This window comes from Trypanosoma melophagium (genome assembly GCF_022059095.1).
Source record: "Trypanosoma melophagium isolate St. Kilda chromosome Unknown ctg3segment0, whole genome shotgun sequence".
Classification (NCBI taxonomy): Eukaryota; Euglenozoa; class Kinetoplastea; order Trypanosomatida; family Trypanosomatidae; genus Trypanosoma; species Trypanosoma melophagium.
Window position 1 is genome coordinate 969,468 of NW_027125162.1, and position 24,937 is coordinate 994,404.

At 37.1% G+C, this 24,937-nt stretch overlaps 10 protein-coding genes across 10 annotated transcripts; all 10 read left to right on the forward strand.

Moving 5' to 3' along the window:
• Positions 1 to 4,367: 4,367 nt before the first annotated feature.
• LSM04_000532 (uncharacterized protein) lies at positions 4,368 to 7,364 on the forward strand (the record flags this gene model as incomplete). The annotated part of the gene is made up of 1 exon (XM_067337367.1): positions 4,368 to 7,364. The coding sequence occupies one exon, from the start codon at positions 4,368 to 4,370 to the stop codon at positions 7,362 to 7,364; it is 2,997 nt and encodes a 998-aa protein (XP_067189576.1).
• A 583-nt stretch (positions 7,365 to 7,947) lies between these two features.
• Positions 7,948 to 9,162, forward strand: LSM04_009417 (Pex; the record flags this gene model as incomplete). The annotated part of the gene is made up of 1 exon (XM_067337368.1): positions 7,948 to 9,162. The coding sequence occupies one exon, from the start codon at positions 7,948 to 7,950 to the stop codon at positions 9,160 to 9,162; it is 1,215 nt and encodes a 404-aa protein (XP_067189998.1).
• Positions 9,163 to 9,752: 590 nt separating this feature from the next.
• On the forward strand, positions 9,753 to 10,223 carry LSM04_008759 (uncharacterized protein; the record flags this gene model as incomplete). Its single annotated transcript, XM_067337369.1, has 1 exon — positions 9,753 to 10,223. One exon carries the CDS (start codon positions 9,753 to 9,755, stop codon positions 10,221 to 10,223), a length of 471 nt encoding a protein of 156 aa, XP_067189974.1.
• Positions 10,224 to 10,559: 336 nt separating this feature from the next.
• On the forward strand, positions 10,560 to 11,363 carry LSM04_002272 (SWAP/Surp; the record flags this gene model as incomplete). The annotated part of the gene is made up of 1 exon (XM_067337370.1): positions 10,560 to 11,363. The coding sequence occupies one exon, from the start codon at positions 10,560 to 10,562 to the stop codon at positions 11,361 to 11,363; it is 804 nt and encodes a 267-aa protein (XP_067189661.1).
• A 703-nt stretch (positions 11,364 to 12,066) lies between these two features.
• On the forward strand, positions 12,067 to 14,871 carry LSM04_000055 (Protein kinase domain; the record flags this gene model as incomplete). The annotated part of the gene is made up of 1 exon (XM_067337371.1): positions 12,067 to 14,871. One exon carries the CDS (start codon positions 12,067 to 12,069, stop codon positions 14,869 to 14,871), a length of 2,805 nt encoding a protein of 934 aa, XP_067189557.1.
• A 429-nt stretch (positions 14,872 to 15,300) lies between these two features.
• On the forward strand, positions 15,301 to 16,647 carry LSM04_000281 (uncharacterized protein; the record flags this gene model as incomplete). Its single annotated transcript, XM_067337372.1, has 1 exon — positions 15,301 to 16,647. The coding sequence occupies one exon, from the start codon at positions 15,301 to 15,303 to the stop codon at positions 16,645 to 16,647; it is 1,347 nt and encodes a 448-aa protein (XP_067189567.1).
• Positions 16,648 to 17,077: 430 nt separating this feature from the next.
• Positions 17,078 to 19,006, forward strand: LSM04_008216 (Membrane bound O-acyl transferase; the record flags this gene model as incomplete). Its single annotated transcript, XM_067337374.1, has 1 exon — positions 17,078 to 19,006. One exon carries the CDS (start codon positions 17,078 to 17,080, stop codon positions 19,004 to 19,006), a length of 1,929 nt encoding a protein of 642 aa, XP_067189955.1.
• A 338-nt stretch (positions 19,007 to 19,344) lies between these two features.
• On the forward strand, positions 19,345 to 19,698 carry LSM04_003968 (uncharacterized protein; the record flags this gene model as incomplete). Its single annotated transcript, XM_067337375.1, has 1 exon — positions 19,345 to 19,698. One exon carries the CDS (start codon positions 19,345 to 19,347, stop codon positions 19,696 to 19,698), a length of 354 nt encoding a protein of 117 aa, XP_067189760.1.
• A 707-nt stretch (positions 19,699 to 20,405) lies between these two features.
• Positions 20,406 to 22,234, forward strand: LSM04_000673 (Membrane bound O-acyl transferase; the record flags this gene model as incomplete). The annotated part of the gene is made up of 2 exons (XM_067337376.1): positions 20,406 to 22,112; positions 22,190 to 22,234. The coding sequence occupies 2 exons, from the start codon at positions 20,406 to 20,408 to the stop codon at positions 22,232 to 22,234; spliced, it is 1,752 nt and encodes a 583-aa protein (XP_067189580.1).
• A 749-nt stretch (positions 22,235 to 22,983) lies between these two features.
• On the forward strand, positions 22,984 to 24,840 carry LSM04_000170 (Membrane bound O-acyl transferase; the record flags this gene model as incomplete). The annotated part of the gene is made up of 1 exon (XM_067337377.1): positions 22,984 to 24,840. One exon carries the CDS (start codon positions 22,984 to 22,986, stop codon positions 24,838 to 24,840), a length of 1,857 nt encoding a protein of 618 aa, XP_067189560.1.
• Positions 24,841 to 24,937: the final 97 nt, after the last annotated feature.

Consider the following 24,937-nt stretch of genomic DNA (forward strand, 5'->3'; position numbering starts at 1 on the left):
GTACTCCACTGCATGATATTTTCTCTTTTCCATGTTTTACCCATACAACCCGCACACACGTATGTCTCTGGATTGCATTTTGTATGTTTGTATCTATTTATCTATTTATGTCTTTCCTTTGTTTTGTTGTGTAATCCTTTCGTTACGAATGAATGAATAAATAAAGTAAATAAATATGGAGTTATTATGGCGGAATGGTAAAAAGGTGCAAGGAATTCAATAAATCCAATGGGATAGCCGAGGACGCAAGTGAAAAAGTGTTGATTAGCGGAAGATGGGGTGGAAGGAGGCCGAGAAGAAAAAAAAATTCCATGTCTGAACAAACTTCCAATTATTATTGTTACCATTATTATTATTACTATTATTATTATTATTATTATTATTATTATTATTATTATTACTATTATTATTATTATTATTATTATTATTACTATTATTATTATTATTATTATTACTATTATTATTATTATTATTATTATTATTATTATTATTATTATTATTATTATTATTATTATTATTATTATTATTATTATTATTATTATTATTATTATTATTATTATTATTATTATTATTTATTGCTACTAATATCTTTCATTGGATTGTGATTATGAGTCCTTTTTTTCCTCTCCGTATCTTTTAATAGCAAATAAGGATTAATCTCCTTCTATTTTCACCATTATGGGTGTTTTTTTTTTTATTATATAAGGTTTTTTATACATATTTTTGTATGTATATCTCGCTATTTCTCTTTCTTTCTTTCTCTGTACTGTTATTTATCTACTCATGTGGTTGATGCTGTTTGGTTGTTTGTTTTACCCTTCGTTTCTAGACCGTTTCCTCAGAACAAATTTTTTTATGTTTATGCGATAGTAAGAATAATTATTCTTCTTCGTGTTTGACAGAAGTTTTTTTCGTTTTTTCTTTTTTTGTGTGTTTTCTTTTTCGTTCGCCCTTTATTCCTTACATTTCTCTCTCTATCACTCACATACACTCTGTATATATATATGTATATATATATGCCTTGTGGTGTCAGATTTCTTCCTATTACGTGTCATTTTCTTTTGCTTTCTTTATTTTTCCCTCTTTCGATGTGTATTTGCTTGTACAAACACTTCTGGGTTTCCTTTTTTCTTTTATTATTATTATTATTATTATTATTATTATTATTATTATTATTATTATTATTATTACTGTTTATTTTATCACTATGCCTATGATTGTTCGTTTTCATTCCTTTTTCCATGTCTCATTCCTTTATGTGGTTCAACTGATTTCTTATGTTGTTTCTCCTCCATTTTTTTTTTCGCGTGTGACTTTTGTTTTTCTATTTCTTTGTTTATATATACATATTATATATAATGTCTATGTGTATATGTAATATACGTATGGTGGATCTTTCACTGTATTTGCGCAAAAAAAGAGGGAATAAAATGTGGACGAAAGTAAAAGGGAGGGATTTCGGCGAAACTTCTCGTTTTTTTATTATTTTTCTCGCACATTCACTCTATAAAATACTAAATAATATCTATCTATATATCTATATCTTTATTTACCTATATATATATATATATATATATATATATATATATATATATATATATATATATATATATATTCTTTATTTATATATCAATCTATATATCTTGTTCGTATGTATGTATTTTGAGGTTTATTATTATATATCTTTCCTTTCTTTCTCAGTACAGCAATTCCTCGAATGTTTACGTTGTTTCCTTCACAACGGCTGTTCTTTAGATTTCCCTCGTAACTGTTGCCAGAGAACCATTGGGAGTGATTTTCTGTACATCTATATATATATACTTCAATTCTCTTTCTTTTACTTTTGGTCTTTAAACGCAACATATATATATTATTATTATTATTATTATTTCCTTATATACATGCTTATATATTACTCTTTTATTTCTTTGTTTTTTTTTATTTCACCTATTACAAATAAACATGTATTTATTGATTGATTGATTTGCTTATATATATATATAAGTGCTTTTCTTTTCTGTGTTTCTCCACGCCATTCCTGCTGCTGTTGTTGTTGCGGCTCCATTCCTTTTGTTTAAATATAAATATCGGCTTCTGACTATTTCATCTCAATTGCGTGTGTTGTGTGCTTTGGATTTACCGCGTCTTTAGTGCGGGTAGAGAGAAAGCGAAAACAAACACCGTGAGAGAGAGAGAGAGAGTGAAGTGGGAAATAATGTAAGTATATTAATGGGAAAACTTCATTATATATGTATATATATATATATATATATATATATATATATATATTAGAGTGAATTGATAGATGGATTTTGTATCTCTGTTACACTTCTTCTTCTTGGTGTATGGCGATTCATTTCTCACGTGTGGTTTCACCACATTTTATTATTATTATTATTATATATAGAGAAGGGGATTTCATATTATACGTTGATGAAAAGAGGAACAATAAAAACAATCAAATCAATCAATCTCTTTTTCCAATATTTCACTACTTAATTTCTGCCTTCACGCTAAGCATTTTAGAGAAATAGCAGAAGGATCGCAATACATTTAAAAGAGTAATGAAGGACGATTGAAGTGTAATGAAAACTAAAAGAGAATAACTGAAGCTATGAAATATGTATATATATATTTATATTTATATTTATATTTATATCTATATGAAGTTCTTCTCCTTTTATTTTACTGTTTTCCTCACGTGTTCTGTTCTCCTTTTTTATTATTCCACACTCCTCGTAGATAAAGGTCCTCATTTTTTTTGTTGTTTTTTCTCATTCACTGGTGAATGAACTCTCTTACCAACATTTACAATATTGCGTATCATGCACATGGTGTTCTTTATATATATATATATATATATATATATATATATATATATATATATATATTTATTTATTTATTTATTTATTTATTTATTTATTTATTTATTTAGCTATTATACGCCTTTGTTATATTTATCGTTCATTTATTATTTATTTCTCTGTATCTATTCGTGTTGTATCTGCGGTGGTTAAAATCTTTCTGTGTTTGCGGGGGAGAAGAAAAAAAATTGGCTCTTTCGCCCACCGTCAGTTCTCATCACTGTAACAGCGCAGTTGTGCTGAGCAATAACTACACCTCACACCTATTTCCTTCCCATGCAGGAAGCATATATATATATATATATATATATATATATATAGAATTTGTTTATTTATTTGTTTTTATTTATATACAATGTGAGGTTGTTACTACATAGTAATAAGAAAATTTAAACAAGAACAATAACTAGTGGTAATAGTGATCGTAATAATAATAATAATAATAATAATAGTAATAGTACTGGATACAAATACTCAAGCAGGAAGATTTGGCCTTCTTTGTTTTCCTGACTGTTCATGTTGTTTGTTTTCCTTTCTATTATGTTGTTTTGGTTTTTGTTTATTCCATTTCCGCATTCTTTATTATATATATATATATATATATATACATTTATTTATTTATTTATTTATTTATTTATTTATTTATTTATATTTATATATTTATATAGCGGAAGAAGATAAACGGAGAAGTACTTTCTGTTTTCTTTCTTTTTATTCTGTATCAATACAGCTGTCTTATGTACTTATTATGTTTATTTAAACAGTTTCTTTTGTTTTTTTTCCCCCTCGTTGCATTTCTGTTGTTCTGATCCTTATTTCTATTCTTATTAATAGTTGTTACTTTTACTAATGATAAGAATATTAATAACAGGAATAATGATTAGAGCACTACAGAGCAACTTAAATGAACGTATGGGAAGATTGAAACTTATCAATGATGATCACATTTTTAGGACATCTACCTCTATATATTTAGTTATTTATTTATATTTATTTATTTTGTTTTTTTTTTTACTACTTGTGTTTTCTTCGCTCCTTTTCTCCTTTTATTGTTTCGTTCTTCCCTGATGTTGTTTTAATCCTATGTTTATTTTTCGTTTTTCTGCCTTTTTTTCTGTTTTTTATTCCTTTTCTTTTTCTTTTTTTTTATGACTGCTCCTCTTCGCAAAAAAAAAAAAAAAAACGTGTGTGCGGTTAGGTTTGAACGTTTCTGTTTACTTTTTTCCTCTTTTTTCTTTATTTTTTTTTCCATGTTGATACTATTATTATTACCACTATTACTATTATTACTATTACTGATACTATTCCCATCAACACTATTATTATTATTATTATTATTATTATTACCGGTTTACTGTGTGGCGATGGTGCCTGTTTATTATCTCTGACTCATCCATCTCTCTCTCTCTTACTCTTAACATCTATTTATCAATATTATCTCTCTATCTCTCTCTTTCTCTCTTAATATATATATATATATATATATATAGATCTCATTATTGTATGGATCGCTGTTTCGCTGCGGCGGAGGAACTCCACTCGGCCGGTCACTCCCGCCACGCCGTCGCACTTCTCCACGCAATTCTCCGCCAGCCGTCAATTAACAAACGAGACGAAATTAAATGCCGCGTGCGGGCCGCAGAGATATTGTTTACCATGATAACCCCAAGTAATAATACTAATCACACTAATCATATTAATAGTAATATGAGTAGAAATAGCATTCCGGTGAATGTGGCTCGATTGGATTTAGTGCAATCTGTACTGTCCCCCATGTTCTCCACACGCCGATACTTTGAGAGTGTCGTCATTCGCCCACTCTTGTGGAAAAACACAAACAATCAAAATAATAATAATAATAATAATAATAATAATAATAATAATAATAATAATAATAATAATAATAATAACATTGATAGTGATAGATCAACTGGGGAAGATGTGGATGAGGATTGCCGTTTAGTGCCGGTGGCGTTATTAGTGCGGGCGTATGTGTTGTGTGCGGAACTCAACAGACGACGGCAGCGGTACACGCAGGCGGTGAAATACACGCAGGCCGCACAGAAGTGGGGTGCCATAGTGTTTGCCGATCCCATTAATAATACTATTAATACTACTATTAATAAGAAAGAAAATGAAAATGAGGAAAAGAGACAATGGGAGGAAGAAAAACGTTGTTGTGAGGCCTTTCTCGCTGTGGAGCTCTGTCGTGTGTATCACGCCCAGTGTGTGAGTGTAACTAATAATAATAATAATAATAATAATAATAATAATAATAATAATAATAATAATAATGCACATTATATTCCTAATTCTGCCGCTGTGAATAGTGCCCGCCTACACGCCATTCAATCGCTTCTCCGCGCTGCAGAAAACTACGCCAATTATGTGAGACCCAGTAATAATACTATTAATAGTAATAATACTATTAATAATAGTTCTATCAATAAAGTTGTAAATCAAGGAAAAGAAGTATCGTCGTGGTGTCTCTCTTCTCCATTTAATTCCTTTTCCATTAATGCTGCGGCACGTGTGTTGTGTCACTTTTACTACACCGCATTATTCCTTGATCACCGCGTAGAGGTGGCTGTACATCACATGCGGCAATGTGAATTACTCTTTGGGGATTCGCCAGAGTTAAATTGTGTGCGGGGTCTTTTAACGGCAATACACCGTGGTATGAATAGCAATAGTGAGATGAATAAGAGGAATAGTAGTGGGGCAGGTGTGAAAAGAGAACGTCATGACAGTGATAATAATAATAATGATAATAATAATAATAATAATAATAATAATAATAATAATAATAATAATAATAATAATAATAATAATAATAATAATAACAGTACGGATGAGGAGAATCGAACTGTGAAAAGGAAAAAAAGTACACCATTATGTAGAATGACAAATCTTCGCTGGGTCTCTGATGGATTATTGCTGTCATTGCGATCATATATTGACTTGCACACAGCAGCCACAGCAGAAACTCTATCTCTCACTCCACACCCAAACCCAACAGGCGATGTATGGAGAAATAACAAAGAAGAAAAAGAAGAGGAAAGTAAGAATAATGATAGTGATGCTAAAGGTGGGGATATCAGTAGTAATAGTAATAGTGAGAGGGTGGATTACTTATTTCAGAGTACCTTACAACACATTGATAAGCAACTCACACTGTTAACAACAACAGCTGTGCAGACTAGTAATTCTACAGATAGCGAATATCATTTACTTCGCAGTTCCCCTTCTACTGATATTCGTTTTCTAGTCCTGCTGAAGTGTGCCTCTCTTATTACCATGATTAGTTGCGATCTCTCTCAACTACGACTCACCGACGGTCTGCAGCGATTAGTACAACTAGGACGATATATGAAGGTATTCCGCAAAGACACAGAAGACTTTCGTGTGCATTATCATCTTCTCGCCTCTCAATTAGCCCTTACTCTCTCCCTACGCCATATAGAGGGTGGAGAGCCAATAAGTCTATCGCATCAACCCCATATGAATACGAATACAACTAATAATACTAATACTACTCCTTATAGTAGTAATAGTAATAATACTCAACAACGTCGATTAACAGAAAAGGATGAGGAGGAACTCATCGCTGGATTTGATGTTGGATTGCCGTACGCCCACATTCGTGCGGCGGAGGCGGCGGCGTTAACATCCACACAACCCTGCATTCCATCACTATTGCTATTTATATCACTAATGAAGGGAGCCGCACTGTACCACACCGCCCACATTGGAGCCGCACTTCAGATAAACGCCGATGGGGAATTTACAATCCGTGATTTGACGCTCCATCAGAGACATCGCTGTGGAACGGCGTTGGCGAATGTGTTGGAGGCACTCACGACAAGTTTCTCTTCTGCAAAAACAACAAAAAAGCTAATAGTAAAAAAAGAACAAGATAAAGAAGAAGAAACACAACCGAATGAAGAAGAAAAGGAGTATCATCTTCGACAGCTTCACTGTGCCTGGACCGTCTCTAATCAACTCTTATTACTTCTCCTTCGCGGTGTGACGGCCATGACGGAAGAAAAGGATGAACCCACCGCCATCGGCACATTTAAAGAGGCACTAGAGATATCTACACAGTACTATGGTCTAAATAGCGGTATGACGGCAGAGTGTCTCTATTTACTTGCCCTCGCCTACAGAGAGTATGAACAGGTGGAGCTGCATCCTCCACAGGGGGAATCCATACAATCACCAGGCGTAGATGTATCTGCACTGTCTTGTGTGTTAACGTGTAAGACGGAGAAGAGTGAAAGTGAAGTTATTGCGTCAACAGAACATGCACAGCAGACGTTCTTATTTGCTTGGTTAGTGGCCTCACAGAAAAGTCGATTGGCGAAACTGCACTGTGTGCTGAATGTACAAGAGAATAATATCAATAAAGATGACAGACGCATTGTGGAAGAATGGAATATGGAGGTGCGACAGGTGTGTTCAGCAATGCAAGAAGAACTAGTAGAGGCTCTCTCGCTATAGATCTTTTTTTTCTTGTGTTTTTGTTTTTGTTTTTTGTTGTCTTCTCATGACAAGTACTGAGTTTATTCCCATACAGTAAAATGCTATTTTTTAACCAGAAAATCTAAAAAAAAACCATTATGGAAACGTTTTGTATTCCTTTATATATAATTTTCTCTCTTTGTTTGTGGTTGCGGGTTTCCTTTTTTTTATCTTTCTCTATCCCATAAGTTTGGATTGCCTATACACACTTCATTATTTCTTTTCCCTTTTTTTTTTTGTTGTAGTAAGTAAAAAGACAATAATAAACAAAAAAAAACGCTCCTGTACATATATTGGTATTAAAAAAAAACATCCAAGAAAGGGATTAATAAGAAGAAAGAAGTTAACAATTTAAAAAAAAACGAGAGAAGTTATTTATAACAAAGGAAGGTAGATACACATTGAACGTTGAAATTGTCTTCTTTTTTCTTCTTTTGTTTTGGCTATATCCCTAAAGCGGTTTCTAAATCCATCAGGAATATCAAACATACACAGACACATTAGTTCTGGTATTCACTTGAATTAGACCTATATATATATATATATATATATATATATATATATGTTTGAGAGTAACCTTCTGTCGCAGATAAATACTGCATCCCCACTTCCTACCTTTGTGGAAGTCGATCTTGTGAATTCCATTAATAACTCTTTATCAAAAGCTTTCCACTTTGCGCATGTATTACTCGCAGAGAAGAGTGATACTTTGGCCTCACTTCTTCCATGGAGTTCTGAGATTTGGCTCGTCCTTCAAACCCTTCTTGAGCACAGACTCCTCTTTCATGCTAATACGACATTTGCTGAAATGCTCTTTGGTCTTTGCCGTGGTGTGATTGCCTCCCCAACACGACCGCTGGGTTCGCAGGGAAAACTCTCTTATTTGATTTGTGGCCCTCGACCAATTCCATCCTTAGAGGAACAGGCATTATCACAATCCCCAAAGTCGGCTACTTTCACAGAGTTGAATGATTCGATACTTGATGCCACCACACATAGTCAACTCACAACGAAAGAAATGGTGGCTTCACAAGGGGCCTCGTATGGGCATTTGCGATTTCATCCTCTCTCGGATACACAACGTTATATTTCTCTTTTTCTTATTACAATAAAACCGTATCTGCAGGAACGTGCGGCTCAGTGGTACTCTGAACAAATCGATACATCACCTGGTGCCGTTTCCTTGCGTGCTGCCTACGCCCATCGTTATCCCATACGTGCTCGTGTAAAGGAGATTTTAAAACGTATCTATCCTCTTTTTCGCACATTTACATCAACTGTGGGGTTCTTGTATCAAATTCTCTTTCTGCTGGAATGCACCCCATACACCGCGGCACTGCACCGTATCTTTGGTATTGCCGTTCGTCGCCTTACAATGAAAGATCATCTCGCCATATCCAACCCACGTGCCCAGCGTATTCTAATGATAGCACGTATGCTATTTCTCCTCGTATTTATTGGATTTCGCCTCCTGGAGCTCACGGGGGCTGGTGTTAATAGTGCCGTGTCTAACTTGATAGAAACAGATGAGAGTCTCGCGGTCCCACAGCCGCCGGTCTGGGGTGTAGATGTGGAAGTCCCGCCAGGCACACGTACACCAGAGCCGGGAATGTGTCCGGTGTGTGGAAGACGAGTAACAAATGCGGCGGTGTGTACAGTAAGTGGTGTTGTTGGGTGTTATCCATGTCTGCAAAACTACACCAGAGAACATGGCGCATGTCCTGTGACAACACTCAAGACTTCCGTGGATTGTATCAGACGTATTTATGAGTGTTGATGTGTGTTAATGGGGATCGTTAAATGAGAGGATTTGTAGTATGTACGTCTTTTTTTTTTTTTTTGCAGAGTTATTACTATTACTATTATGATTATTATTGGGATCTTTGTTTGTGCTTGTGCGTGGGCCTATGGATTTTCAGGAGGGAGAGACTGCACTCACTGGAACCATGAAACGAAGAGAAGATAAGGAAAACGATCGCTAAGAAAAACGAAAGAAATACGTCTTTTGTTATGTACATCTTTCGCAATGTTTAAACTACAACGCTTCATTTATTTAAAAAAAAAAAAGAAATATCTCTGAGAGAACCTTATCATTTATGCGTTATAACAACACCTTTATTTATTTTTACTTATTTTTTTTTTGGCTTCTCCGACACCATGAACCCATTTCGTTTTTTTTATTTATCTTTTTTCCTCTTCTTCATTTTCCTCTTCTTTTATATATGATATTTCTCTTTCACGTATTATTATTATTATTATTATTATTATTATTATTATTATTATTATTATTATTATCGCATCCAACTTTCACCTGTATAAGGATCGTGTAAGGCGGCAATTGTAGTTAGAGTTAAATTTAACTGCAAAATGCCCCCTATTCGCGGCGGCGTTGGAAGTTTTCTCCTCCGCCGGGCCGCAGCGAAGAGTATTCGACAGAAATACCAAACCGGGCCGCAGTACAACAAACGTAAGTTCTTCCACTTTCCCAAAGGCCATCACCGTCTACACCGTCGTATTAGCGGAATGCAGTGGGGATCCCCAACACACCAGCGTGAACACGAACGATTTAATCATCTTCCCGGTGATGTTCGCACAAAACCACAGTTTGATTTTACATTTGGTGAGAAACGGGCAGATGGGGTACTGTACGTCTGGCGAAAACGTGGGGATCTGCAGTTGTATCAAGTAGGAGGAAAGACCGAGACATTTGTGTGTTATCGCTGTGGATATCCAGTGCGTAGTCAACTTGTAGCTATTAAGGCGGATAACTGGGATTACCGCATGTGTTATCGCTGTTACACAAATACGGTACACCAGGGAATGGAAAACGATACGTGACGTAAAAAGAAAAGAAAGGAAAAAAGAAGCAAGAGAAATACGTTTTTTAGACGAGGGTGCATATCTCTGTAAAGTATATTATCTATATATCTAAATATCTATGTCGTCTCTCTATTTAACTCTTGAGAGTCCTCGAGAGTTGTTGTTGTTGTTATTTTTCTTGTTGGTATTTTTTAAAAAAAATAAGTATTATTCATTTCTCTTATATGTATGGAATGCATTCTTTTGTTTTTTTTTTTCTTTGTTTCTTCCTCTATCATGGAATAACGAGATTAATCAAGAAATACATAAGAGGAGGAAAAGGAAGAAAAAAGAAAGTGTGTGTGTTTAGAGAAAATGAGTTACCCAGCGGATAACTATTACACCAATAATGCTGATGGCAATACCTACTATTACGACAACCACGAACAACAACAACAACAACAAGTGGAAGATGATGGCACTATAAACTTTCGTCCAGTTGATATTACTGATCAACAAGACAAGATTATTCAACTTGTAGCCAAATATGTTGTCTTTTCCTGCGATGGGGCACGCTATCAGCATAAACTTGTAAAAAAGACAAAGTTTAACTCCTACTTTGCCTTTATTGCCTCACCAGAGCATAAGTATCACGACTATTACCAATACCTCATTCGGAGTTATACCCATTGGCGAGATGTGGCCGCGGCTAGTAGTGCTGGACAGGGAAACACAGACGAGGGATACGCGTTTTACACAGAGCAGCTCCGTCAACAGGAGCAACAGCAGCAGCAGCAATTACTACAACAACAACAACTGCTCATGCAGCAGCAACAACAGTATCAGGGAAGTATGTATTACACCACAGAGATGAACTCCACCTCACACTATACAGATGCAACAACAGCTACAACACCAGGAGGTTATTACGATGCTAACAGTACGACTTATCCACCTATACATCAACAACAACAACAATTCCATCAACCTCAAGTCGCATCTGTTCTTGGCGCCTCCTCTGCAGTGGCAGAAACACCAGAAGAGCACGATAACAGCAGAAAACGTAGAAGATCAGCAACACCGCAAGAAAGTAGTGATGAGGATGACGATGAGGATGATCAGGAATTGGAGTTTGTTATGGAAAATGGCGTTGCAAGAGCTGTCCCAAAACAGAAATAAATAAAAAAAGGGATTCAGATGTGTGTGTATGTGTTTTTCTTTCCTTGTTGTTGTGATGGGAGAGTGAAAACAAAACAAAAGGCTCTCTGTTAACTTTACATTTTTGGTGATCTAATAAACTCTTCTTCTATATTCTCAAGATGGATACGAAACATACACTTACAATCTCTGATTCTCTCTCTCTCTCTCTCTCTCTCTCTCTCTCTCTCTCTCTTTGGTGGTTATGAAAAGGCATGTGGAAGAGGAGGTAAAGATAACAAAACGAAAAAATAAAGAGGTATTCTATGGGTTTAGACTAGTTTACCAGATGATATCTCTACAATGTTATTTGGAATTTCCCAAATAAAAAAAAAAGGGTTCTCCCCAACAGGTGACTTCTTTAGCTTTGTATCTGTGTGTACTTTTTGCTGTGTTTAAAAAAAAGAAATAAATAAAAAATATTGATGACTATTTGGTTTTTATTTCATTTGAGTCTATGAGAGGTGAGGATCGATCTCAAGGAGGTAAGAGGCGTGTAACTTGATGAGAGGATTTTTTCTTTTACTTGCTTTCCCTATACACATAATAATACTTCTTTTTATACAAATGACCTCGTATAATTTTTAAACTCCTTGCGTACACAAATGCATAGTTTCCTACTCTTTTTTTCTTTCTTTTTTTTTGGTATCTTTTCATTTTATCTTAATAGTCATATCAAGTACGTATGCTCTGTGTACCAGTTCCCGGTGATCTCATTGATGATACCAATTCCTTCTCTATATCACCACATGCCGCAGAGTCTTCCTCAAATTCCACACTTGCTCTACTTCCGCATGGAACTTCATATATTGGGAGTGGTGCCTTTGGTACTGTGCGGGTTGGCTGGCTTCAGGAGCGCAAACATCAACGTCAATGCGATGATGTACAACAGACAAGTGAAGAGATTATCTTTCTTGGAACTTGTGCGACAGTAGCGGTGAAGCGAGTGGCTGTTCCAGATGCTATGAATCACCGAAATAATAATAATAATAATAATAATAATAATAATAATAATAATAATAATAATAATAATAATAATAATAATAATAATAATAATAATAATAATAATAACAAGAATATGAGTCATCGTCAGGAGTTATTACTTCGTGAACTGCAGGTAATGGAGTGTATCCGGACACATCCTCATCCTAATATAGTACAGTGTTGGGGTTTCCTTTTTGGTGATAAGGAGAAGTCTGTAGATCAGCAGCAATTTGATACATCGGGTGTGATTCTTACAACTCTAGAGAAGGAGCGAAAACGTCTAAAGAGTTGTAGTAAAAATGAGACAAATAATAATGACATGGTGGATAATCAGATTCTAAACTCTACCGTATTTGTGGATTTGTGTCTCTCACTCTGCAGCAGTGGTTCTTTGGCGGATTATATTCACCGAAAAGTTAAAGAAGCCATACGAGCATCTACACAATTGGATCACAGTGAGCCAAGTATGCAGATGGTGATTGATAGTGATACTACTATGACGGATAAGATGATGAGCACCACACATGGACTAACAGGAAGTACAAGTGAAGCTGCTGCTGGAGAAAGATCCACAAACCCATCATCCTCTATGGTTGGAGTTAGTCATTCCAGCAAAAGTGATACCAACACATTACCACATTTGTTTCAAAACATGGAAATTACTGAATTGGAATCGGAAACGATACAGACGACCATAACAGATGATCCTATCTCTGTTGAGCTTATAGTTCGAGAGCGGGATATTGTTGCTATTGCTTATGCCCTTACGAATGCCCTTCGTCACACACATGAGACACTGCGAACTCTACACCGTGATGTTAAACCCGCCAATGTGTTAATTTGCAGTGGCGTTGGAAAGACACCGGTATATACATTACAACCCCGTTCACTTGGATCACAGACTTCGTTGAAAAGTCCAACATCTCTCACAGAATCTGCATCTATACAAACTCAAGAGAAATTGGTGGAAAGTGTTCCTATGCTTCATACTGAGGACTCTGTAGAACTTGCTCTATTCTCAAAATGTCCAGAATCCGTGGATAGTAACAATAATAATAATAATAATAATAATAATAATAATAATAATAATAATAATAATAATAATAATAATAATAATAATAATAATAATGACAATAATGACAATAACAGTAATACATCGATGCAAGAAGGAAATAGTGCGAATGTGTCTACAACAGCAGAGGATACTTCAGAGACTCCAGCCACGTTGGTTGTACCTTTAGAGGCAGGAGGACAACGTCTGCATTGCTCTGGCGGCGATGCCTCAAATGGAATGACGATTGAATACATACCGCAAGCTGAGGCGTGGCGAATACAACTTGCAGACTTTGGTGTTGCTACTGGTGTTGGCCGCCTCACCGGAGAAACTCGCTGTGGTACTTTTCCTTTTATGGCTCCTGAAGTTGCGGGCCATATTTGTACTAGTAATAGTAATAGTGGTAATGTGAATAGATATGGTACTGCGGCGGATGTCTACAGTTTGGGTGTTACCCTCCAACACCTCGTGGTGCATCTCGTTCTTGAGAATGGTGATGTGCGGCGAGCATCACAGCGACGTCTGCAGGCATTAGGGGCATTATGGATTGATGAAGATGATAAGGAGAAGAGAATAACAACATCAACAGAAACAGGAACAGATATAAATATAGAAGGAACAGAATCTCGCTCACAATTTGTGGTACCAAATGCATGGCGTTGTGCACGAGAGTTAGACGGTGGTCTATTTATACGAACTCCATCCCTTGTGGAAGGAGACACACACGCTGATCATAATATAAATATGAAGTACAATCATCACAGGAATGATCATCGAAAGACATTCTCTCTTCCCCGATCTTGGCGTTGCTGTGATGAATTGTTAGAGCAACGTTATATACGCTATGAACACACTTCAGGTGTTTCCAGTAACAGTACAGCTGGAAATCATAACTATCTTCTCGCCTCATTACCGAATAACTCAGAGAATGTCGAGGCGTTTGAAAAGAAAGAACGCCGTAAATCACGATGTAAATCTTGCGGAAAACTCCATCGACATCTTATTGAATTGTTAAACGCCATGACTGCAACACAACCATCCCAGCGTCCTCCCTTGTCTACGGTACTGCAGAGTGCGGCTATTATCGAACAAGGCAGTTTTGTGCGGAAACCGGCGCGAGGTCGAACTAGTAAAATTGGTGAAACGGTTGTATCAGCAGATTCTACCGGGAATGGAATAACCGCCAATCGCTTCCTTCGTGCACGTCAACGGGCACAAGAAAAGGAAAGAGAACGCAATCGCATTACGGCGTCCATGTCAACATTTCGTTTTGATATGACAACTTCAAATCCACAAGAAGAAGAAAGAGAAAAGAAGAATATACGTAAAGATAATGAAGAAGAGTGTAAAGATGTGAAGGAGGATGGGGCGTCAAGAGTGTTACTCTGGCGTCCACCATCTCTCCGGTTTCTTCGGGCCCCACGCGAAAGATTAAAAAATCGCAGTGATTAAACTAAAATTCAGTAAAATGACTGATAAGAGTAACTCCTACTACTACTACTACTAATAATAATAATAATAATAATAATGCATCAGAGTTTAGTTATTATTATTAGTATGATTATAATTATTTTTTTTTTTGTAATTCTTGGGGGAGCGTGGTGTTTTTGTGTTTTCCTCTTTAATCTTTCTACAGATTGGATTCTTTGGGTTTTTTTTCCTATTCAAATAGAAAATATCTTTGTGGTATGGCTTTATTTATTTTATTCTTCTGTTCCTGTTTTTCTTTTGTATGTCTCATTTAACTCCATGTGTTTTTATACCCTAACACTGCTGTTTTTTATTTATTTTGCATTTCTTTCCTTCTTATTTTTATGTTTCTTTTTCTCCTAAGGCTCTTACAGTAAAGAAAAAATATTGCTTGTGTGCGCCAACACACGAATGGCAGCCCATGACGTGGTTTCTGAACTGATAGAAGACTCTCAAAGTGAATCCACAAGCGAAAAGGCTTACAATGAAGATTTGATCAAATTAGATGTAATGCGGGAGTTTCTGGAAAAAAGTCGTGAAAAGGCTGCCCAACACCACGAAGATCGCATTTCTTTATTAGAATCACAGTACTTACTTCGTCTACAGAAGTCTTCAATGTTACATTCTCTCGCATTAGAGCATCGAGACGCCGTCAGAGCAGACACGCAGAATGGCAGTATAGAAAGTATCCACAAGAGCAGCAACAGCAATAATACGAGTCTAATGACGGCTAATGTGAGTGTGGTTGAGATTGAATTAGATGAAAGTGATGAGGAGGAACCACTAGCGAATAAAAATACATTATTAATGCAGCAACACTCTAACACTCTCTCATCATCCCCGCAAAGCCAGTTAGATTCACACGGTATATCACCAGAGGTGTTTACGCCGTTTTCACCGCAGGCAGTGATGCCCTCACGCTCTCCTAGCAATACTCCATTGGAAGAAGTACAAATTCTGAGATATGGAAATAATAATAATAATAATAATAATAATAATAATAATAATAATAATAATAATAATAATAATAATAGTGGTTCTGGAAGTGTAGAAAAGAAACCTCTAACTAACCCCAGTACAACGCCTCTTTCCGGTAAGATGGATAAAGTAGATCTCAACACCAGCAGCAGTAATAATAGCAAGTCGATACCTCTTCTCTCTCACAAAAGCCATCCTACAACACAACATGAGATGGTGATTGTCGACTTTGAAGAAGAAGAACACAATGTAACACGTTGTCTAATGCAATCCTTTGGAAATCACATTGGTGAGATCTCACCGCAGAAGAATACTAACACACTACCTTTGTTACCGACATCAACATCAACATCACCATTATCATTATTATCACCGTTACACTCTGTTGATACGCCGATGGAACCTGAGTTGCAGGAGTTTCTCTTATGGCAATCTGAGAAGTCTGCCAAACGCCGTGAGTCTCTGCGAATGGCAAATGGCATCGGTTCACGAATAGCGAAGGTCTATGCTGCGGCTGCGGCACCGGAAATTCGCTGGTCATTGTTATTTGATCGCGGTTCAAATAATACACCGGTAAAACCACCACTAACACCAGACTCTTCGCCTTCCCGGTTTATTACATGGATTGCTGATGAAGTGGATTGTTTTGAAGATCTGCTCTTGCACCTAACCCCAGCTGCAAAGGAGGTGGAGCGTGGGGTAGTTGAAGCCGTCGTTGATTTTGTGATTAATAGGTTTACAGCAGAGTGCGTTGTTGATTGTATACTCCAGCAACAATAAAAAAATAAAAAAGAAAGATAATAGAGCACATCTATACAAAAAATTTTTTAAAGTAAGATGGGAAAGATATATGTGTGTCTATGCGTACACACTCTCATATATATATATATATATATATAATACAACCATAGAAGCAAACAGACTTTTTATATCCCATGAGAATACCCTTTACGATTTCGGGCACTTTTTTTTTCCTTGGATCTATATCTATGTTTTTTTTAATTTATTCTTGTTTGTTTTTTTACTAGCAAAACGAAAACAAAAATATTTTCATGTTAAATAAAAAATTTCTTTTTAACTATGTATTCCGTTTTTTCTTTTTTTTTTGTACTATTATTAGCGAGGTGATAGTGGCTTCTTCTCCTTAGCCTTACAAAAAAAAAAGAAAACTCTACACGAAGTAAGCAAAAAAAGGAAGACACTCTGGTAAATGGAACCAAGAGAATATAAACTGAGCTCTACTACTTCACCACAACGCATATCGCAGGATGCGGAGATGTCCTCTAAAAACAAAATCAATGTGCCTTTGGATAGTGGTTGCCAAGACACAACTATGATATTCATTCCCAAGTCAATCCATCAGACTTCAAGGGAAAGTAAAGAAATGAGTTATTTGCCAAATTCAGATGCATCACATCTCGCAAAATGGAAAAGTTTGATCAACATTGTTTGTATGGGTTATATTTTCTTATCCCTCATCGCATTAGCTGATCTAGGGTATGAATTTTCTCTGCATATCTACCCCTCTATCCCTTTCCTGAGTGATGCCTCTAAACTAATGCGTCTACTTGGGTCTGTTGCTGTAGATGATACCGACGCACAGTGGGCATGTTTCAACCGTTTCGCTCTACCATTTATTCCTCTCTTCGCAATTATTATAGCAGGTTCTCGTCAAGTCAGAAAACGTGGATTGACGGCATTGCAATACTATCATGTTTTTATTGGTGTTGCTTTTATTGCATTTTTACATGGACCTGTTTTTTTCCTTCCTATTATAATTATGTTGGTAAACTATGTATTTGCTGTGAAATCTATTCGCTATCATCTCCCACACCGTGTTTTTATGACATGTATGTGGATTTCTCAGGTGGGAGTCCTCCTATTTGTGGGTAGCAACTACAGTGATTATGCTGGAGATCAAATTGTTCCTCTACTACCAGTGGAGTGGAACCGAGGGTATCGTTGGTCTGTTGTGTTCAACATGTGTACGCTCCGTATGATTGCATTTAATATGGATATGTATGAAGCTTTCAATGATGGGGCCGCACTGCAGGAGAAGGCAGTAAGGAAGCATGATACAACGTGTGTGGAGTGTGCACAACTGCGGGATTCCAACCGCGGTGAAGGGTCTCTCTCCACACGCTGCTATAAATTCCGCACAGAGTATCCGTGTCAGATGCGGGATTACAATATTCTCAGTTATATGACATATATGTTATATGTTCCCTTGTATGTTGCGGGTCCCATGTCCTCCTTTAATGCCTTTGTCTCACATCTGCATGCCCCAACTATCGCTATGACAAGGAAACAAATGATATTTTATGCATGTCGTATATTTGTTTTATATTCTATTGTATCCATTTTATTGAATTTTATTTTTGTGAATGGTGTTAGTCTTGTGGATTATGTCCTCGCATACTCAGGTGCTTTTACACTATATAGTATGCTTTATTTTCAGCTGGCTTTTCTATGGCTGAAATTCAGTTGCGTATGGAAGCTCTCTAGACTTGCAGCGGTGTTAGATGGTATTGATGTACCAGAGGATATGCGTCGATGTTTCGCAAATGCTGTAAGTATTCAAGATTTCTGGAGAGATTGGCATGCCTCATTTAATTTATGGATTGTGCGTTATATGTATATTCCTATGGGCGGTAACAAGAAGAAGCATCTCAATATTTTTCCCATTTTTTTCTTTATTGCTATATGGCACGATATTCAACCTCAACTGTTGTATTGGGCTGTTTCAATGTGCTTATGCCTCGTACTGGAGCTTTTATTCTTACGCTATGTCTCTAAGCATCCTCGTGTAATTGCACTTCGGAAGCGAACTCCAGTGTTATATATAATACTCCGCAGCATGTTTGCTGGATGCAGTTATATGGCTCTTCTACTTGCATGTATTGTTGGATTTAATTCACAGACGTTGTTGCAAATATCTCCGGCTGGTATAGTTGAATACTACTATACTCTTTTTTTTATAATGCAGCCTTTTTTTCTACCATGGTTATTTCTCTTTGTGTGTTGTTGTTCACATATTGGATTGGGGATACGTGACAGTGACGCAGAAAGGACGCAACTCGAGCGACACCGTTTGGGTATCACTCATGGGGAAAGGGTATCTAAGTCTGAACAACAATAAACAGAGAGATTTTTACTGTGCATTTCTTTATGAACACTGAACATAGTCTTTTTTGCCATTTTTCTGAATCATCCAGTGTTTACACTATCTAGTCTGTACTCTTCTACTCTTCTACCCTTGTAAACTCACCTCCACCTCTGTATCCGTTCTTGTTTCCTCTGTTTATTTCCATTTGCTTTCTTCTTCCTCTACTCCCTCCCATTGTATATGTATACATAAAAAGAGATAGAAATATAGCGAGAGAGCGAGAGATACAGACTAGGACCACTACATAAGTACCTATATCCATATATATACATATACATACATACATATATAGGTGTGTAAGTGTTCTTGCCATGTTTGGTCGACGTGTGTTTGCGAGTGCCGGTGTGCCGCGCCATGCGTGGGCTGCGCTGCACATTCAAAGCAGCCGCCAGGCCCGCCGCGTCCTCCCGCCGCTCGCACCGCTCGAGTGCCGCCGACAGTTGTCCGGCGCCGTCGCGGCCGTCAGTGCGTGGCAGACCACACCAGCCGTCAGCGACGCGCTGCTCGGCGAGGAGGGATTGCTGATGATCGGCGTTAACTCCATTCTGCCACTTTCAACAGCAATGTTTACACAACCGCACGGTTTTTTATTGCCATGTGTACTTGAGAAGGTGTTTGGTATTGAGTCTCCGACATTTGATTGGGTAAGGCAGAAAGTGGCATAAGGGTGAATGGTTCAAAAGAAGAAAAACAAAAGAGAGAATGATCCATTGGGTGGGGAAACCCTCATAACGTAGGTTTGAAGAACACATACATTCACGTTCCTCATATTTATACATGTATCTATTACATGGCAAAGAGGCGAAGAGATATTTAATCTGATGCGTACAACACGAAAGAATTCCCGTGGAAAGAAGGTTAAGCATGACAAAGGGTGAATTTATTGTTATTGTTGTTGTTGTTGTTGTTGGTGGTGGTGGTGGTGGTTTCCATTTGAATTGATTGATTTTTCTGGTATGTTTGTTTATTTTTCGATGTGTTTGTTGTCATTTGATTTTTCTTTCATTGCTCCTGTTTTCCCCGTTTTAATGGACTCAATCAAGTAAAAGAACTCTCTCTGTAGGCAAGGATTCCAAACAAGAAATCATCTACAGCTCTCTTGGATCACCACATATTTAATCCTTTTCAGTATAGATTCGCTCCGAGACAGTGAGGCGTGAGGTGCGAGTGGGTAATTGAGTGTAGGGAAAAAGTCATAGTCTTGGTTTTTCTCCGTTAAAGGTTAATATAAATAGAAAATTCGTCCTTATAGCTTTATAGTTTGGTGATTAACACCATTGATACCCCCGCATCCTGGGAGGTTCTGTGCTCTGTTCCTTGTTTGTTTGTTTGTTTGTTTGTTTTTTGTTTCATTACAAGAAGATTATTCATTATGTCAGGAGTTTTGAGGAGGCATTCAATCACTGCGAGTGGGACCCCACATTTAAGATTTGGAGAAGAATCCGTAGTGGAACTCAAGCCTTTAAACATAGATAGCCCTAATGCACCTGATGAGCCGAGCCCTCCTGCGCTATCACGATTCTCGTTTGAGTACGCCGCATACGCCCTTTACATGTTAGGATTTGTTGTCTACGGTATTTCTGTTGTCTCAGAAATATCTCGAAAATTTGCACCCTGGTTTTATTTAAGTCAACCGCGATGGACGGTACTGACACTGGAACCCCTTCATTCTGTTGGATACAATGGCTCTGGTGATAATCAATGGAAGGCCTTAGATAGCTGGTTATGGCTTTTAGTAATAGTTTTCCTCCTTTTGGCGATGGGTTCTAAACTTATTCGATGGTCATTCCATGGAAGAAATGAGGCTATAGCATTGCAATGCTATCATGTTTTTATTGGTGTTGCTTTTGTTGCATTTTTACATGGACCTGTTTTTTTCCTTCCTATTATAATTATGTTGGTAAACTATGTATTTGCTGTGAAATCTATTCGCTATCATCTCCCACACCGTGTTTTTATGACATGTATGTGGATTTCTCAGGTGGGAGTCCTAATAAGCAGCAGATATACTGAGGGATATGCGAGGTTCTCCTTTGTTCCAGAACCAAAGACATGGTGGCCTCAGAGGTTCCGTTGGTCTGTTGTGTTCAACATGTGTACGCTCCGTATGATTGCATTTAATATGGATATGTATGAAGCTTTCAATGATGGGGCCGCACTGCAGGAGAAGGCAGTAAGGAAGCATGATACAACGTGTGTGGAGTGTGCACAACTGCGGGATTCCAACCGCGGTGAAGGGTCTCTCTCCACACGCTGCTATAAATTCCGCACAGAGTATCCGTGTCAGATGCGGGATTACAATATTCTCAGTTATATGACATATATGTTATATGTTCCCTTGTATGTTGCGGGTCCCATGTCCTCCTTTAATGCCTTTGTCTCACATCTGCATGCCCCAACTATCGCTATGACAAGGAAACAAATGATATTTTATGCATGGCGTGTTCTTTGTATCTATGTTGTGTTGGTGATATTACTCCATTTTGCGTTTGTAAACGCATTTCGCACGTATCCGAATTTTTTGGCGAAACTAACGATTCCGCAAATGGCCTATCTTTTGTACTATTCCTTGGCTTTTCTATGGCTGAAATTCAGTCTTGTATGGAAGCTCTCTAGACTTGCAGCGGTGTTAGATGGTATTGATGTACCAGAGGATATGCGTCGATGTTTTAGTAATACTGTAAGTATTCAAGATTTCTGGAGAGATTGGCATGCCTCATTTAATTTATGGATTGTACGTTATATGTATATTCCTATGGGCGGTAACAAGAAGAAGCATCTCAATATTTTTCCCATTTTTTTCTTTATTGCTATATGGCATGATATTGATCTTCATTTATTGAAGTGGGCAGCATGTATTCTCTTCATATTTGTATTGGAGCTTCTTATTGGGTATGTATGGAATTCACCAACCTTTTCTCATTTGCGTCACTCTCGTTATAACCGTTTCCTGCGTTCCTTTGCTGGGGCATTTTCTGTGTTTGGTCTTATTGTGGCAAACTTGATTGGTTTCTCCCAGACACGTTCTGGTAGTGTAGGCCAAATAGATCACCTTATTACTAGCGGATTCTCCTCAGGGGTGTAAGCTTTTATCTTTTTTCCATTTTAACTTTCTACTGTGCCGCGGCGATGGGTATTTTTGAACGTGATATTGAGGTGGTGCAGTTGTCACGACTTAAGAAAAAGTATAAGCTAAAATGAGACAAATGATATATATATATATATATATATGTGTGTGTTTTTGTTTTATTTATCGATTAAATTCGTTAGTTGCGTCGGTGTGACTGCACACATCTATGCGAATCTCGATAAAATCGTTTGTATGAAGACATATACTCGCATACTTATAATTACTTATAACCTAATATAATATGTATTTATACACATTTACGTATGTGTTTATGTATGTACCTTTGCATGCAATAAGAACCTTTAAGCATACGTTTTTTTTTTTACTTTTTCCCTTATAATTGCGGTGTTATGTTGAGTACCTGTTTTTTTTTTTCACTTGCCGTTTATGAAGTGAGTGTTACGGAAATAGGGAGGGAGGAAACACATAAGCTGAGTTGAAAAAAGTTTACTATCTCTTTTTTTTGTTAATAATCTAGGCAATTGAGAGGTGGGGCAATATATATATGAACAAGGAACAGAGATACCCTCTGCTTTCTGCTTCTATTCTTTTTCTTGTTTTTATAATTCTTTTCTGCTCTATTCTCTGCATTTTTTGAGCATATTTGTAGAAAACCAGTGGCAGTGGCTTCTGCTCTCCACGCCCACTCAACACATCAAATTCAACAAACGAAACACACAAAAAATAAATAGGCAAATAAATAACAAGAATAACAACCAATCATATTGAGACTCAAAAAAAAACTCGTATCGAGCGATAGAAGTATAAATAAATAGAGAGAAAGAGGATTAGTAAAAGAGAACGTCATTACACCATTACAATGAGTGAGGGTCCTGTAGCGCCGCACATGCTCCAGAAAACCTCCCTGGAGTATCTCCTCTACACTGCCACCACTATCCTCTCTGTGGCCTACTACGGCGTCTATGATATTACCGTGATCTCCCGCGAGTATTATGATGTCCTGTCGGAGAGTATAAACCCGCCGTGGCCGCCTTTTTGTTGGTTTGGCTCAAAGGGCCTGGACGTCACAGACGCTCAGTGGTACAAATTCACCCGGGCCATTCCCTTCACTGTGCCCTTCTTCGCCGCCTTTCTGTACGTGGGGGACAAAATACGCCTCGCCGGTGGTGTGGGAATGGTGCATGCCCTGCAGAAACTACACATCATTGCGGGACTGGGGATTGGGTTCGCGATAAGTGGACCGAGATTCTTTTTTGCCATTCTTCTTCTTCTTGGGAATTACTATGGTGTGATGATGATACGTGATAGAGTTTCCTTTACTGTGTTTATGGTATTAATGTGGACTTCCCACATTGCTGTGTTATTTTTGAATCACTATTTGGATGGATACCGATTTGGATGGTTCGGATTGGGTTTTTTGGACTATCTGGTAAAACCACTTGTGGGTTGGACAATTCATTACAATATGAGTGTATTGCGTATGATCGCATTTAACACAGATATGCATGAAGCTATTGTAGCATCGGCAGAAAAGCGTGAAAAGGTTATAGAAAAACATTTAAATTATTGTATTGAGTGTGCAAAGATCCGTGAAACTTATGTAGAAACAAAAAGTAGTTTTTTGCCGCAAATTATTGACTTAGAAACCCTAGGATGTTATAAACTTCGTACAGAATACCCTCGTGACCCTAGTGAATACAATCTTCTGAGTTATCTTGGTTACATCTTTTACCCTCCACTATTTATTGCAGGACCTATGTCATCTTTCAATGCTTATATTTCTTACCTGCATAATCCCACAATGGCGATAGATAAGGAACGTGTAAAACGATACGGCATAAAAGCATTTTCAAATCTTCTTATTTTGATTGTTGCATCACATTATATGTATATCGTTGCTATTTTAATGAGTGAACCTGTGTTTTCCACTATCTCTTTTCCTCGTCGTGCAGTTATACTTTATCTTATGTTGGGATTCCTCTGGTTAAAGTTTAACTGCTTGTGGAAGTTATTTAGATTTCTTTCACTGTTAGATGGTATTGATGTACCAGAGGATATGCGTCGATGTTTTAGTAATACTGTAAGTATTCAAGGATTTTGGAGAGATTGGCATGCCTCATTTAATTTATGGATTGTGCGTTATATGTATATTCCTATGGGCGGTAACAAGAAGAAGCATCTCAATATTTTTCCCATTTTTTTCTTTATTGCTATATGGCATGATATTGGACTTCGATTAGTACATTGGGCTGGTATTATTTGTGTGTGCTTTGTTATAGAGATATTGGTGTCACAATTTCTATTTCATCCAAAATCTCCTTTGGGTATTGCAATGGCTCGACATCCACTGCTTCACCGACATGTCCGGATTATGGGTGCCTGTTTAACTATGATGGAACTTATTATAGTTAATCTTGTTGGTTTCAGTATAGGTCTTGAGAAAGCAGGAATGAACCTTAAGTCAATGTGGAGAGAGTCACCCATTTCCTTCCGCGTTCTTATGGTAATTTATTTTTACATCGCTGCCAGTATTGCTATTCAGGATAGGGATCAAGAAAGATTTGATGAATACCAAAATAGGGCTAAGTACTCTCTTGGAAATCGTACAAGGTCTAATTCTACTGCTGGTGCAAGTAGCAGTTACCTGAGAGGAGAAAAAGGGTGTCTGAGAGTGGTAATATTGAAACCCCTCTTCTGGTGGTGGAAAATGGAGTAGATAAATGGGAGGTAAAAGGCTTTACTTAAAAAAATTTAAATTCACATACTATTAAGAAAATAAACAATAAGTGAATTACTTTTATTTGGGGTATAAT